The sequence below is a fragment of the Anoplolepis gracilipes genome, chromosome 10 (genome assembly GCF_047496725.1).
Source record: "Anoplolepis gracilipes chromosome 10, ASM4749672v1, whole genome shotgun sequence".
NCBI classification, from domain to species: Eukaryota; Metazoa; Arthropoda; class Insecta; order Hymenoptera; family Formicidae; genus Anoplolepis; species Anoplolepis gracilipes.
The window spans coordinates 7,893,896-7,911,058 of record NC_132979.1 but is presented as its reverse complement, the minus strand read 5'-3'; the positions used below and the strand labels follow the sequence as shown (position 1 = coordinate 7,911,058).

At 34.3% G+C, this 17,163-nt stretch overlaps 1 protein-coding gene across 6 annotated transcripts in view; it reads left to right on the top strand.

The window, feature by feature from the left end:
- The window catches only part of Pnt (ETS transcription factor pointed), a 118,781-nt gene that overhangs the window by 76,235 nt on the left and 25,383 nt on the right, over positions 1-17,163 (top strand). For 4 of the 6 annotated variants that reach the window (XM_072900586.1, XM_072900585.1, XM_072900589.1 and 1 more), the window contains 3 exons: positions 5,616-5,732; positions 9,935-10,141; positions 14,843-15,106. In XM_072900586.1, coding sequence (XP_072756687.1) covers positions 5,616-5,732; positions 9,935-10,141; positions 14,843-15,106 — 588 coding nt within the window. Of the gene's footprint in view, positions 1-5,353; positions 5,433-5,615; positions 5,733-9,934; positions 10,142-14,842; positions 15,107-17,163 lie in introns of all 6 variants that reach the window. The other 2 variants (XM_072900591.1, XM_072900590.1) reach the window with 2 other exon arrangements.

Sequence of the window (17,163 nt, the reverse complement as noted above, 5' to 3'; positions counted from 1 at the left end):
TTTTTTTAAGTATTTATAAAAACAAGCGAATATTTTGTGTCGCAACTTTGTTTCGCTTAAGAAATGACGTAGCTATTTAATTGATATGATTAATGAATTTGACGTTTTATTTTACTGATAGCTTCAATATATTATAATAATTTTTGATAGCGTGAAAAAAAAAAATACGACGAAGACGAATTTGGAGACGCACTCTTCTCGCGTGCTTGTTCAGAAACAGCTGCCGCAGTTGTTTGGTTGCTGAGTATTCTCGGGGAAAGAGAGGGATAAGCCAAAAGACGTTGGTAGCACGTGCCGGTTATGCTCGTGAAGGTTACACACTCACCCTGGCGTATTCCAGATGGACGAGAAAAAAAATCTCCTTATAAACAACTGCAGGGAGCTTGGTTTCGTAGCTTACTTACAATTAGTCTCGATTATGCTTCTTCAGCAACTATCGACGTCATGATTATTATTATTTTATGATTATTCAGTTATTAAGATTCTTTGCTATTTTCCATATTTTGATGTAAAATAATTTTATTTTAGTATTAATATAAATTATTCTCTACATTATTTTAGTATACATATATATGTTGTTTCTTGTAAATAAATGATCTGTTTTTATAAATTTAAATACAATGAAAAATACTGTAATGCTCGCTTAATGATCTTACCGATAAGACAGAATGATTAATCTGAAGAATGAGGAATAATGAAGAGAAAACGCAGTTAAAAGATTTAAAACGCAGATAAAGAAGATATACCGCCAGTAAAATAAAAGAACAATACTTGCAGAATACCAAATATTCCAAGTAATTAATTATTAAATTGCGTTTGCAAGTGAAAACATTTGTTATGAAAAACAGGAAAATTAACTTTATGCTTTTCGTGTATAGTAAAATTTTTAATTTGCAGAATCGAATATTTATCTGGATTATTATATTCCATCAACCTCATTGAAAAATGATAATCACGTATCTCTATTAATTATAAATCGATAAACACATTCTATATAAAGTCAATTATTTGATCAAAACATTTAAAGAAATTTCATATTCTGTTTGATAAATATAATATGTACAAATATTCCTTTTTAATAATGCTAAATGTTTCTCGATGCTTTTAATTTGTAAAAGATATGTTGCAATTACGATTTTAATATCTTTCCTAAAATTTACAAGATAAATTGTTAAAAATATTTAAAAACTTAATTTCGAAATTATAAAGGAATCCGACTGAAAAATGCTTATTTTCTGGTGTTGTATTGTTTCTCAACACGGAATTTTTTTTCTACCGACTATGCCATAGTGATCCTCTGTAGAGGATTTTAAGCGTGCCTAATTATTCTCAACTTTAAATGCGTATTTCAAGCGTCCCCCAACTAAGATCATCGGATAAAGAAAATATTTTTATACCCGCCGACATTAATTGATCGAAAAGTATATACCTGGCTATCGCCGATCGCTCGCAAATAACGCAGGCTATGCAAATTTATGTTGAACGTGTCAGGTCAAATGCCATCTGGGTCGAGGGCCTCGGGTGTTTTGAATTTCCATTCGATTAAATAACGATCGCGCTCAGCTCTAACTTCGATTTGATTGATTTAAGCCGAATGCGTTCATTTTATAGGAAAAAGAAGAAAGAAAAAGGAAAACTCGTTAACCCGCGATGCAACACCTGCCAGCGAAGGTATCTCGAGGCGATATCTCGATCTCCCCGTTATATTCAGGGTATACCAATGATACATTACGGGATACCAGCGAGTCCTGATTTATAATACAATATAACCAAATAAAGCTCATTACGTAGATGGTATCTTGACGATAATAGACGATATCTAGAGATGGATTCGTGGATGCACTTAGGTTTCATTTCTTATTTGCATCGAATATAGGTATTATTCAACTGAATGTCAATCTTTCAAGTTGCAGTAATATTGAACTTTCTAATTAATAAAATTGTCAAGAACGCGTAATGTTTTTTGCGTACGTCTTATAATTCTTTATGTTTATCAAAAGAATGTAATTAATATTTTTTTAAATTATTTTATTTTATTTTATTCTTAGAGAATGTTGTTTCGAGATTTTATTAACATTAATTCTATAGCACATCCACGAGATTCATAATTATAAAAAAATCTTTTAATTTGATATATGTACATATAAACATTTTTATTTACATCACGTCATTTAACATTCTCATATGTATTTTTAATATTTTATTGATGTTTAATATTGTATTATGTTAACTAACAAGCAATCATTGGCTTGATAACATTTGAAGGTTTACGCATATATTATATTTTTAAGACATCAAATTTTATTTTAGTCATCATTAAATTAAAAAAAAATCAAGGTCGTGTTTTTTTGCCGACGAGAATGAGAAATTTTTTTTTTTTTTTTTTTTGGGTGACAGTTCGAATTAACGGAAAAGTCCCGCGCGGCGCGTAACGTCACGAGTCGCGAGACCGATTATACATGGCATCCGCACGAGTGCGTAAGAACCACCACAGACATTGTTCCTACGAAACCGCGTCCTTTTGAAATTCCAGTCGCGCGCGTAGCGCATTGGCACGTGAATATTTAATAGATCGTTCGTCGTGACGACAGAGCAGGACATTTATCTTTGGGCTGTTGAGCGTAATTTCGACGCGTCTTATCTATCATTTTCTGCAATCTTTAAAATAAAAGTATGTTCCTTCTATAAAAATTTAATAAAAACGTGACACATATGGCGTTTAGAAAGATTCCGATACAATTGGAATGAGTTTCAAACAAACGGTCTAACGACGTCAGAAATCGAAAGAAATATTGATAATTCATATTGGAAAAGGCAAAGAGAAAATGTTTTTTTTTTTTTTTTTTTTTTTTTTTTTTTTTCAAATTTTTATATATACAACAGACATAATCTTATCTAAAGTATATGATACTTTTGTGAGTTTTATCGATTTTTTTAAATTTTTATATTCTGTCAAGATAACATTCTCATACAAGGAAAATTTTTTGTTGCTTTCCAAGTAATTGTTTACACTGTATATGAAATTTATCTGAAGTTTATCCTTTATTTTGTTATTATTATTATATCCTCTATATTATTATTATTTTGTTATAAAACGTCTTTAGGGAATGGAAACATTTATCTAAAATTTTTTATACACATATTACATAAGTCCTGTACTATTACAAAATAAACTCCCTGGAAAATCTGTAATTTCCAGTAATTTTCTTATCCCTGGAGAAATCAGAGAATTCTCATAATATTTAAGATTTAATTAATTCTCTCTTTGGCAATTTTGTTCTGATACTGTAAATGCATATCTATCTTTATATGTTTCAATTTCTTAAGAAAATATTGAATATACAGTATGGTATTCTTTATTTTAATTTTAACGAAAGAATAAATTGAGAGAGAAAATAAAAATATTACAAAAGTTAAAAATTTTCTCTCAACGAAATGTTACAACAATTTTTATCTTAACCAAAGCTATTCAGTTTTTCTTCAATGGTTTTTCCTTCATATGAGTGAAAAGTGTTAGAAAAATAATTGTAGAAAATTGCACGAAAAAATCTTTAGCACACCTCCTTATACCTGTTGTACAAAAATACGAGGAAGCTCAGGGAATTTTTTTACAAGATTCGATTAGATACTCTGAAATTGATAACTTTATGCGCGAAAAGGTGAAAGGACAAAGCGACAGAGATAGCGAAAGCTTAGCGGCAGTAAAGTACCGTCTCTCGTTCGCCACAGCATAAACGCCATAGAATAAGCCAAGTGACGACGACGACGACGATGCACCTGCCTTGCTCGGCAGTTGCACCCCTCTTTATGACGATGCTATCTAAGATAGCTGTGTGTGCCCCTCGGTCGCTTCGCTTTTGCTCGCTTTGCCGTTGCCCGGCGTGCTGGTAGCCGCGCGCGACACCTGACGCACGCTCGTGCACACGTGCAACTCGTGTACACGCGCGAGCGCGCACCTCTTGCTTATGAGAAGCAACATTAACCTGCCTTCTCATACATGGACACAAGAGCTCAAACTCTCCTTTCTTCTCTATCCCCCTCGTTTCGTTACCTCGTTCCGCCGACCAAATCTGCCCGCGGGAATCGCGTTCTTAATTTCGACGCTTTTATTTTAAATGGAAATTTAGGTATATTAAGCTATCTGGGCCAAATTATCAAAACATAAAAAAATATATATGAAAATTATTTGCTATTTTTGCTATGAAAAATATTTTTTTTTTTTTTTTTTGCCTTAGCTAAAAAGTTACGAAGGGCTAGCCATTATAAAAAAAAAAAAACAATAGTGCATACATTAATAAAAGCAAAAAATTATTAGCACGCAAATTTTTTACTATTTTTTTCCTATATTTTACTTACTAAAATATAATAATCACGAAATGCAGATAGATGCGATTAATATAAGTTTTGTTTGATATGCCTCTCAATTAGAAAGTGTGAATGTGAGAGATTAATTTAGATAGGTTTTTTTTTTAATATAAATTCACACAAATCATTTTGACTGATACATGTTGTAAAAAGTTCATTTCTTATAAGATATGTTTGAAATCATTACATTAAAAGTATTTAAAAAAGACAGAGGAAGTATTAACTTTGACATACTATATATTGTTAAACTGATGAAATTCAAAGTAATCTTAAAAAGATTATTAGTTGTCGCTGATTATTTATTAAACGCCTGATTATTATTATTACGAATAAAATTGATGCAAACGAGTGTTAAATAATAATCATTTGATCTTTACTTAACATGAATTCTCCATTAGTTGCATATTTGCATATTTAATTGAATACACGAGTGGGAAGGGGTCTAGTCCCTCTTTCCTTGCACTTTCACTCTGAAAATATTTTACTTTAACCCCAATCTAATTTTAATTTTAAATACGAAATAGATTTGCGGATTAAATTAGAATTTTTTTAAAAATGAGAGTGTATGCAGGGAGAGAAAGTTTGTCTCTCTCCCACTTGTGCATTTATTTTGCGATAAATATGTATAAATAATAATAATTTTTACGTTTATAATTAATACGGATGGATATAATTAAAGAGATAGGAGAAAAATAAGTAAATAAATTTTATTTTAAAGGTCAAAACTTTGTTCACGCTTTATAAAGCATGCTAAGATAATAAAGAGTAGCAAACATGACAAAAAAGAGAAATCTCTTCTTTTTTTTGTTTTTGTGTGTAATATATGTGTGCCACTAGAGAATACACATACATTTTAAGACTTATTTTTTTACGCATTCTACAATTCTATGTTTTACTATTTTCATTTTAGTTATATCTATCTTTAATTCTTAAAATGTTAATTTTAGTTATATTTCTTTAAAATTTAACTCTTAAATTTTATTGTTAGGACCTATAAGAGAATGATTTCTTCACTTGATTCCAAGCACATATCACTCAGGATAAAGCCTTTAAACATTCAATCGAAGGTGATTATGCCGTGAAATTTTTATATAAAACATTATTTTAATTTACATTAGTAATCGAAAAAAATGCCTCGAATTTTAATAATCTTTAAATTCAATATCCAAGAGATTTTATTATAAATAAAATTTGAGGATGTAATCTGCGCAATTCAAATGTATTTATGCCTTTTTTTTTTTATTTTCTAGATATACCGGCGCAAGTGCCGCCGTTAACGCCTGGGACCAACAAGAAGATGACCGAAGCTCTGGAGGCCGTCTTCGCGTCTTGGGAAAAAGAACGACTCCGTTTGAATATAACTAAAGGTCAGAGATTTATTCTTAATTCATTTTCCCATCATAAAATTGCGTAATATCACGTAACGCGTGCCTCTAGGCTCATTGAACGCAGACATTGCAAGATACTCTTTTACCGTAAAATTACGCCGAATATACAATCTTTAATTAGACTTTCGCAAAGATAATCGAAAATCCCACTGACCATGCTAAAGCTATAATTTTTTTACAAATAAATAAATTCTCTCGATATATTCACTGTCATAAAAAAATTGCTAAGAATTCAGACACATTTTGTCTGAATTTTCAGGTTTGCACAGAAAAAAAGTAAGTGTCAAAGCAAAACTTATGTACTCATATGAACGCGTTTATTGTTTCATATATACGCAACAATTTATAATCTTAGAAGAATTTGAAGATTTTAAATTTCAGTAATATTAAATAGTCTTATTTCAATACTATAATTGTCATCTCAATAATACAATAATTATTTTGACTCTAAGAAAAGTATAATCTTCGATTTGAACATTAATTTTATTCAACATTTTTTCCTCTCCCTTAAAAAAATTATTCTTAAATAAAACAAGAATATATTTTTTTTTATAAAATATATAAAATGTCTTTATTGAAATAATTTTTTTTATCTTATTTACGCAATATAATCTCATTTCAAGATTTTTATTTTGACCAAAGATATCGTCAAAATAATAATATTTTTTTTCTGTATGGGTGTTTGAAAGTAATTTCGGACAAATTTGTCTTGAATCATCAGAGTCGAATGTTTTAAAATTTAGACACTAAATTCTGAAAATTCGGACAGTATGTTTATAAGTAAACACTTTGCAGTTTGTTGAAAATTTTTTACGAGCGCGAAATTGATTGTTGTCCCAATTTTCATGACGAGATTTGGAATGTACGATAATTACCGGCTCACCATAAGTTACAAAAAAATCGCTCCGAGAGAGAGAGAGAGAGCGTATACACACATACACACACGCGCACACACACATACGCATACGTTCGCGCTTGCGTGCGTGCGTGCGTGCGCAAGAGACGCGCGTAGATACGGAGACGCGGGTGCGCGCGATGTGACGCGATGTGCGACGAGCCGGCCGGCGATGTGCAGGAATTGTGAATGTGATGTTGATGGTTCTGATGGGGAGCCGATGCCACACATCCGGTATGCGCATTCAGAGCCACGCGGGTGTGACGTTACTTCCGGTCTACATGCCCCGGGTTCGTACCCTCCAGGCCAGATCACCTACAGTCTGACCTCCGTGAACCTAACGAACAAACCTCCTCCTCCTCCTCCTCCCCCTCCTCCTCCTCCTCTTGCCATTTCACTTCGAGGCCCAACCTGAGACCGGTCTTTTTTTATATTCCTCTGATTTTTTTTTTTATTTATTCTCCTCTTCCCTGAATTTTTATCCCAGTTTTAGGAAACGTTAATATTACTAATCTAATCCGGTCCTAAATAAATATACTAGTATTCTTAATTAATTCGAAAATGTGACGATATATTTTATCGTAAATAATACATTAAAAAATTCAAATTAAAATAAAATTTGTCTTTATTTATAATTAATTTAAAAATTGATGTCAAATTATTTCGAAATCTGTTTAAATGCATATATGACGACGTATATAACAGATAATATATTAAAAAATTCAAAAACTAAAATAGTATAAAATTTTTTTCATTTATAATTAATTTAAACAACAAGAGCGTTAACTCGACTTAGCAAAGAGAGAGACCATTTATTAAATTTTTTACATGCCTTATTCAATCTGTATTGTTACATCTCGTCGAAGGGTGTACATATGAGAGAATATACACTTACTATATAGAAGACGCAACGTGAATTCGCAATTACGTTCCGACGCCAGTCATATCGCAGTTGCTATTATGACTTATTCAGAATCTATCTCTTTTGAATAATAAATATATAAGCGTAAAGGTCCTTTGACGTGTGAAAATGAATGCTTCTGCGAATCCTCGTGAGTTTCGAAACATGGTGTTGTCTAACAGGCGCCTGTTACAATAGAGGTATCTAAATTCACCGATCGCTTATCTCGTGATCGCGACCGTAACTTTGGATTTTAAGGGATTTTAAGGTGGCACCTGTTCATTATCTATGTTTGAGAATCAATGATGACGGGTTTGATTACTTTAATCATTTAACACTGTTCAAACACCTTCACCATTGCAGGCGAACAGGTACCATTAGACGCACTCTTGACAGATGTCGAAATATGCAAATTATTTCATTTTGACAGGAGTTTTATCCGGATGAATAAAAAAAAGAGTAAGAACAAAAATTAATATAATGAAGAGATAATGCGTGAAGAGAGCGATCGGCTAGAGTGAGAGGAATGTATACACGTGCACACGCGTGAATTTGTGTTTAAATGCGAAGCGAGAAAGAGAGTGTAAAGTCTGCTAACAACGCTGACAAGAAATAAGTTGGGCAAATATCGGTACGATTGTCAAACAGAGCCGGTCGCTTTGAACGTGCCGTGCCGTTAGACATTCTTGTTGCCTCGATGCTCGCTCACACTTTTTCTTCTTTTTTCATATTTATATCCTATTCTTGGGCGCGAAAGACGTCAATTTAGTTTATCGATTCTGCGAATAATGTTACCATCGTGTCATACTTATTGAATTTGCATTATATTATTTGCTGTACATCAAGAATCGTTTACGCACGTATCGATATCGGAAAGAATTATTTTGGAATTAATTATTGCGTAGTTTGCATTAGTTTGAATTATTTAATTTTTTTATTATTCGAAAAAATTGATTTTTATTGAAACAGAAATTGATTCCATAAAAGAATTGATCGATCGTATCTCGTTTCTCCAATGACATCATGCAAACTTATTTTTGTTGCCAAGTCTCATTCTTCTACATCCAACTTTTAACAAGGTGTATACTTCCTGGAAAAACCTGGGAAACCTGGAATTTTCATGGAATTTCGTTAGGATTCAGGGAATTTAAAAAAATGTCAAAGAAGTATTTATTTAAAAAATTTTTTTTTAATTTAAAATATTTTAAGTTTAAAATCTGCATAAAATATATAAGTTTTTTGTTTATGTCAAAAAATGACACGCTAAAATAAATAAGCTCATTTTAAAATTGCATAAATCTAAAAATATTTTAATTTTACCTGGAATTTTGAACAAAAATACCTGGAAGATCCTGGAATACTCAGGAAATTTTTTTTACAGAATTCGAGTATACACCCTGTTTAATTAATAAATACTTTTTTCTGAAATTAAAATTTTTGAAAGTATTAATTTCGATTAACTTCTGCGTAAATAATATATCACTTTTTTTTTTTTTTTTTTTTTTTTTTTTTTTTTTTTACAACAATTCTATCAAAATATATACTTAATTTTATTACTATAATAATGCAATAAATTTATTCAAAAAATATAAAAGAATAATTTGGAGAACTTTTTTCCGAGACAACACCCTGTATTTCGTTTCGAAGATCTTTACGAGGATAGACCTCGGATCGTTCGACCATCCTGTTCACGTCGTCAGTGTTAAAGGACGGTTACGAGATTGTGAGAGCAAACCTGTATACATTAGCAAGTCGCTACGTTGGTAACTTCTGTTTGCATTATGAGCTGAACTGTACTTTTACGCAGCGAGATACCACGAAACAATGCAAGACACGCGTGCAAATATGGGCGCGCACCTCAAATGGGACATTCCGATGTTTCTCGGTATTGCTTCCACCAAAGATGGCCGGTCGGCTGGGCCTGACTAATGATCGGGCCGTCAACGAACGAACGTATGTCGGTTTCTTCGATGACTCTTGGCAGGATCTTAACGAGCTCTCAGATGACCGGCATCTGTGAGAGAATTCAAATTACCCAGAAGCCTTGAATCTTGCAAAGTGTCTTTGCTCTTATAAAAGATAACAAGTGATACAAGGAGAACAAAGGCAGATAAAATTTACTTATCACTTTATCACCTTTTTCTCAAACGGCCCGATTTGTGCGAGAGACGATACAGCCTCGACTCTTGTTCTCTCCAGATTAAACATTAAGATTGAGATTGATGCGATCTCCTCCAGTATCTTCTAGGCCGATAGAGAGACACTAGGAAAGGTCCTTTCTTATCGCTTGGATCGCAAGACCCGACCGATAAGGGGGTCGACCAACGAGGATAGAATTAACCTAAGAGCTAAAAAACAATCCCCGCTCTTGTTTTCTTTTTTCAGACCCGAGGCAATGGTCGGAAGCAGCTGTCGCCCACTGGTTGCAGTGGGCTATCGGAGAGTTCTCCCTGGAGGGTATGGCGATGCAGCCGTGGCAGCACATGACCGGCAAACAGATTTGTGCCATGGGGAAGGAATCCTTTCTAGCACGTGCCCCCACCACCTTCATGGGCGACATTCTATGGGAGCATCTCGAGATCCTGCAAAAAAGTACGTGTCTTCTTCTCATATCATCTTGTACAGTCGAGTTTATCAATCTATCTGGAAATAAACAATACTTGAGCCTGTGTAAAGCCTTAAGTCTGTACAATACATTGTTTCGTTCAGAATCTTACATAAAAGACTATTACACATGTTAATAGTAATAATAGATATAAAATTATTATTAATATAAAAAGTTACTACTAAAGTCTCTTATGTCACAAGACAATTTTCTGTAATTTTATTCAGAAAAGACGTAAGGATTTTTAGCTGTCTTAAACTCGGATTACCAACGTTAAACTTCTATATGAATGTCAAAATTGAGATTAATGATATTTGCGTCGCGTTTGTAAACTTTTTTGCCATCAGAAAAGCAAGAAAATCATATATAAAGCTAAACACAATTCGAATCTCAAGACATTTTTGCGTACGTCTGGATACCTTCACTCGGCGTTCAAAAACGCCGAGCTAATCGTGCACGCTCTTTTTGCGGCGGGCACCTTCCGTCATCCAACAAAACCGATCGAATTTCCGTAAAATCGCGACGTTACGGCGCGTATAACACGCGTGCGAGCAAAAAGACCGGCGAACAATGACAAAAGGAAACGATAGGGCGCGGGTGGTGGCCAACTCTCCCCTCCCTCCCCGCCAGGTATATCTCGCGTTTCGTGGGCCTCGTTGAATCGACGCCTCTCCCTCGTTTTTTTTTTTTTTTTTTTTTTTTATCGTAAGCAACGCGGACCGAAGAATGAGAGGCGTAGGAGAAGAAAGACGGAGCAGCAGCACCATAGAAAGAACTCTCCCATCCCGGATATCCGCCGAGAGGGGATGGTGCAACAGCGCCATTGCCGTCCCGGCCACTTAGACGCTTTTTCGGGGATGTACTCGCGTGCACTAAAGAATTCGCTCGAATTTCGATCTCGCGACGTGTAGAAACCGTCAAGGGTCCAGAGGTTCGCTCGATCCCTCCTATTTAAATTCCCCCTCCCCTCCCCCCCCCCGCTACCTCCTCTTGTGGCCCCTTGTTGTGGTACGTGCGCGCTGAAAACAGCAAGTCAAGTTGATTGTTCGAGATTTAACAAAGCAGAGAAAATTCAAAGGGAAAATATTTCCTCCTGGAGGAGGGGGTTGGAGCAAGTGCAAAAATAGAAATCTCGTTTTTTGATCAATTTTTCTTTTTTTTTTTTTTTTTTTTTTTTTTCAATCTTTTAACTAGAGATTCTAAAGAGTCTTTCGAAAGATTTGTGAAAAAAAATAATCGGTTTCGCGTTTATATATATTTATTTATACTCTATTTAGCGACTGCATTTGAATAGATGGAAACAATTATATTTCTGAAATTAGAAGATCAAGTAATGTTAACAAATTATAAGCTTTTTATATATATAAAAAATGAACTTTGGCGACGCCTTTACATCAGCTGTTTTATGAAAATACATTGCATGAGATATTTTATCGCAAATATATTGAATATAAGAATATTTCATTTACCTTTTATACAGACTTTTATCTGTATTATTAAATGCTATTCGATGTACGATCAAAGTCAATATCTCGCTAATTACTTCGATATATATATATTGAAAACGACATCACATGCGATAACACAACGAATATATAAAGGTGAAAAAATAAAAATTGTGAAAAAAGAGAACGAGACTTGTAAGAGGAGCGAAAAAGTGAGGCTGATGAAAGGAGAGGGAGAGGTGAGAAGAGAGAGGAATACTGATGGGAAGCTAAAGAGATAGAGATGCAGATCGTATGAAATGACGAGGCAGGAAGCGGAGATATTCGCTCGTGATTTAACTCCCGTTAAGTAAAACCCCGTACTTCCTTATCGATTATTCATGTCGCCTCATCATCGGCACTGAAGCCTTGGCTTAATCGTCTAGTGCGATCTAAGGACGACTACTAACGGTAACTCTCCACAAAACTCGAGATTCGTCTCGAATACATAATCTGTCCCGTGCCGAAAGGGAGCGTTAGATTTAAAAAAAAAAAAAAAAAAAAAAAAACAATGAAAAATATTTTTTCTCGCAAGTTCAATTGTAATTTTTCGCCAGCTGATATATTTTATCAAAATTAGGAAAGAGGACCGTCCCGATAAATTTTACGAACGAAGGGAACGGCTGGGGTTGAATAAAACCTCATCGTGTCGCTTTCCACGTTCCAGCCGTGCGATTTGCAATTTATTATTGTGTTACGATTGTGAACCAGGTAGAGTCGGCCGTGCCACGTGATTCCCTCCGACCGAGGCGACGGTAATTTAACTGAGGCCTAGCGTGCGCCCATCTGAGCGCGCGCGCGCGCGCAGTCGCGACACGACGTGGGTAATCGCTTTGATTCCGCGAATGAGAACGGATGTTAGGAAACGCTCTTGCGTTGTATAAAAAAAGTAGAAACTAAAAAGTTGTATCTTCCTGTCGTAGAGCGATACCGATCGGATGCACGGTGAAATTCATTAAACGACGTGTGTCGCCATCGCCGAAACGAATGATTGATCTCTTTTTTTTTTTTTTTTTTTTTCTTTTCTTACGTGCATCGGAGATTGACACTTTAAAATCGAATTTTCTTCCCAGTTAATCTTGGCCTAATAATTTGTAGGAATATTTTTATATTTATAAATGTACGCTTTTTTTTTTTTTAACTATCTTGATAGACTGCATCTTCTTTTCTTAAAGATTATTTTCGAATAAAAAATAAATTGCACAAATAAATTGTTAACCAATTTATATAAATTGCGTAAATAATATTTCAATTTTTAATTCTGATGACGATCATTCGAAAAATTTATAGAGAGCCGAGAGTATATATTAATGAAAAAGAACAAAGAGTGCTTTCCGGAGAAGCGTAAGACTGCAAAACACGTTTCTGGCACGTGCTTCGCGCGCGCGCGCGAGTTTTGCATTTCTAGTCTACAATTGTTGCACGAGAACTCCTAGAAACGTAGAAACGCCGACGGTGAATCACATACAGCAACGTCTCCTTCGCAACACACGATCGCGATGATGACAGTGCTACTCGAGATGGTTAATCACGATTGCGCTCCGCGATGCGCGCAACGATCGCCGCGCACAATTATATCGTAGGGGAATAACTTAATGACAACGAGACGCAACATTTTATTGCTGTCGTAATCGACGCGCGCTGAAAAACTGTACAAGTGCCGCACGTGCCGCATGCGATAACTATTATCATCATACGCTGGCAGATAAGACTAAATTATTACGATTAACATACGTTATCCACGAGGCACATGTACATCATTCATGGGTACGCATTCATATGCATCTCGTGAATACATATTGTAAAGATGTCTTTTTTTTTTTTTTTTTTGTAAACTTTGCCAGCAACATTCTTATGTGTTTATTTAATAGATTAATTAAAACTTATGAATAAAGTAATAAAGTAACGCATTTTTTTGCTAAATATTATTTGGATTTATTCTGACACATGTCAGATGAGAATGATTTATAGCAGAGAGTATACTCCCTATATATAGAAAAATATGAAATTTTTAATGTACTTTTTTAAATTCTTTGCTACTTGGATCAGGAAATTATCATGGAATTTGAAACTCAGGATATTTTTTAAGAAATAAATTCTCTCTTTGATAATATTTTGCTCTCAAACTGTAAATTATAAATATATATCTATCTCTGTTTACAAATTCAATGTCTTAACAAAATATTGAATATACAATACATATTCTTTATTTTAAACAAAAAGATAAGAAGAACGCTCATACAAAATTAATAACAAAGACGTGGTAAAGACGGTAAATGAGCGGTTAACAAATGAGTTAAAATGTAAAAGAAATCATACATATTGAATAATATAAAAAAATACATAATAAAAATAACGTATAAATACATGAAACAGTACAGGTCTATATATGAGATTCGTATACGTTTCAGCTTAATCTTTCAAGTCATCTTCAGTACAAGTAGTTAAAAATTAAAGTAAGTTAAGGTATAAATTACAATGATTGTGAACATGAGTAATCTTAAAGGTTTTATTTGTTTGCCGTCTCAATCGTAATCACAACAGACTAGTTTCACGTGCATTTTATCGCGTTGTGATACACCAATTAGTTAATTAGAGTGCTCTAGTAGTGAGAATCAATAATTATATGACTGTATAATTATAAGCTATATAGACCTGTACAGTTTTTATACGTTATTTTTATTATGTATTTTTTTATATTATTCAATATGTTTGATTTCTTTACATTTTAACTCATTATTTTAACCGCTCATTTACCGCCTTTACCACGTCTTTCTTTATTTTAATTTTTAGTGATAAAAAATGAAATTTAAGAAACTTACATTTAGTGTTTTTTTTTCTTATATATATATATATATATATTAATGAAAAGCATTATAAAATGCATACGATAAAAAATTTATTTTCAAATTATTCTCTTTATCTGGAATTTTTTTACAAGATTAGACACTCTGTAGGAAGATTATTTGATTAAAATTATAAAACGCAGTTAAAAAGAGAACAAGATTATATTAATCTTGATCGATAAAATAATTATGCAAGATGATACTGGCAGTTTACAATTCTTATAGAGGCGAAGTAAATTGGTCCGGATTATTATAAGAGTAGGGACGGCGCGAGTTATTAGACAAAGGCATAAGAAAAAAAAAAAAAAAAGAACAGAGATGCAACTCGGTTGAGGATTTATCTCCGTTTTGCATTCAGATGTCGACGCAGCGAAGGCCTCTCTGGAGAACGTGCCGGCGAACTTGTATGAAAGCGTATGCGTGCCAGATTTAGGTGATTTTGTGGGCTACCAGGGTGCCGGCCATCAGGTGGCAACACCAGAACATAAAAACCCGCCGACGCCCGCCAATTCGACCACCTCCAACTCCTCCGGTCCTCCTCAGAGCGCGACGCAACAACAACCCCCGATACAACCCTCTTCGGGCGCGGTGTCCCTGCCATCGAGACAGTATCATAACGATGGTAAGTCCACTTTTTCTTTTCCTCCGCCTTTTCCTGCGTCGTGAAAAATCGCTCTGGTGTAGGGATTCTCGAGTAGCGAGATGTTTTTCTCGCCACTAGGTTATAGCGAATTTTTTGTCCAACGCGACTGTTGGAAATTTCTGAGGCTTACAGTACTTTCGCTAAAAAAAATATGAAATGAGAAATTTCACTCTATCCTGAAGAAAATTTATTTAGGATGCAAAGAGAGCAAATTACTCTCGCCAGCTATAGAGTTGAATAAAAAGTGCGCGTAGGGGAAAAAAATGACGGACAATTACAGTGACGTTTCCCTTTTCTTTTCGATACCGATAATCGGTCGCGTGCATACGACGCACGGCAAGGAGCCGTTAAATTACGCGACAAGCCGTTTTTATTTATTTCCCCGATTGCAAGTGCAAACGAAAGCGTGGAGGAGTTTCTCATTGTTACGTCAGAGCGGAGCTGATAACATCTCTCTCGGGTTGGCGCGTTTGCACGTGTTGCAAACGCAAACCTCTCATTATCGTCACTGTTCGTTTCTCGTTTAACGTTCCTTCGTCATCGTACGTATACCCGTCAGCGACAAGGAGTCGCGGTTTCACCGACACGACATCGAGAAATCGAACCGTCAAATATCTAGTATCTCTCTTTCTCATCGTCAGGACAGGTTGCAAAATTCAAGACGCACGCCTCGTTAAAGTTTACGACAGGAGGCGAGATTTTGCGGGTGAAATCCGATCGAGAAGGTTTGAGCTTTAGATACCGCGTTAGTTGGCACATTTTTCATTTTCATACGATATATATTTTATTTGATTTATTTCGTCGTTTTTCTTGGAAAATTATATTGACGAATCTCTATGTACCTCCGTATCATGGCTGGCACTCTTGAAATCTTGAGCACAATACGCTGCTACATAATATCTGAATAACAAATGAACGAGCTATCCCACATGATAGTTTAGAGATAACGTCGGGGATGACGTAAGCTATTCGTGCGGCTCATTTTTTTGGAATATAACTCGTGGAACAACTCTCTCACTAATGTAAGCCATTCTATTCATTCACAGAAGAGTTTTTCAGAACAGTACCTATCTCTTGAATCGCGACTTCTCTTCTCTCTATTGCGATTCACGAAACAAAAAGATTGCCAAAGATATGGCGCGACAAGTTTTGTAAAACCGAGCTTCGATCGAATCAAAGTCGATTCACCGATAAACATTTGTTGCACAATATATTTCGTTGGCACTCGAACTAAGAATCGTATATATTGTTTTCGTCATCTCGATCACAAATCTGACTTTAATTTTATTATAGAATGAGAATGAGTGTTACCGAGTGAAAATATCAACGCTAATGTTGGCGTAAACCCACGTGTAAAATTTTCTTGTTGCGAGGAAAATTTAACAACGCGCGATGCGTGCTATATAACTGACCCAAATTCATTTGCCATTCACGTTTGATCATCTATCTGGCTTTGACCGAGTTACTTTCGTCATATATGTTTATCCGTTGCAAGATCACCATTATCGCGATGAATCAACTTTCCCCGAGTGCGTTTTTTTTTTGCACAATATATCAATATACTGCTGTCGAAAGAGATTGAAATCTGCCATTTATGAAAGTATTATAATACCTTCATATTTAATATCGCAAAATTTAAGAGCTACAAAAAATGAGAACGAATGTCGTCTTTTTATATATAGTATATTTAACACCTGATCAATTTTTTTGTCAAAAGTTTTCTTATAAATAATTTTCAGTAATTATTCAATTTAATTATTATATTGTAGAATAATTTTCAAGTTATAAACAATTGAAAAGGAAGGACTTTAGAAATGATCTCTGTGGTGTTAAAAGATTAATAAAACTATTTTCCGAATGCAACAATTTCTAATCAAATTTATTCCAATAGAATTTAATTTAAAATAATTAAAAAATTTAACCAAAACTCGATTTCAAAACAAGACTTCTCAATATTCTCGCTAAAGAAAAATCGATTAAAAATTTAAAAGAACGTCCGATTTTGGAACACCTTGACAAACAGAATCCTTCATATT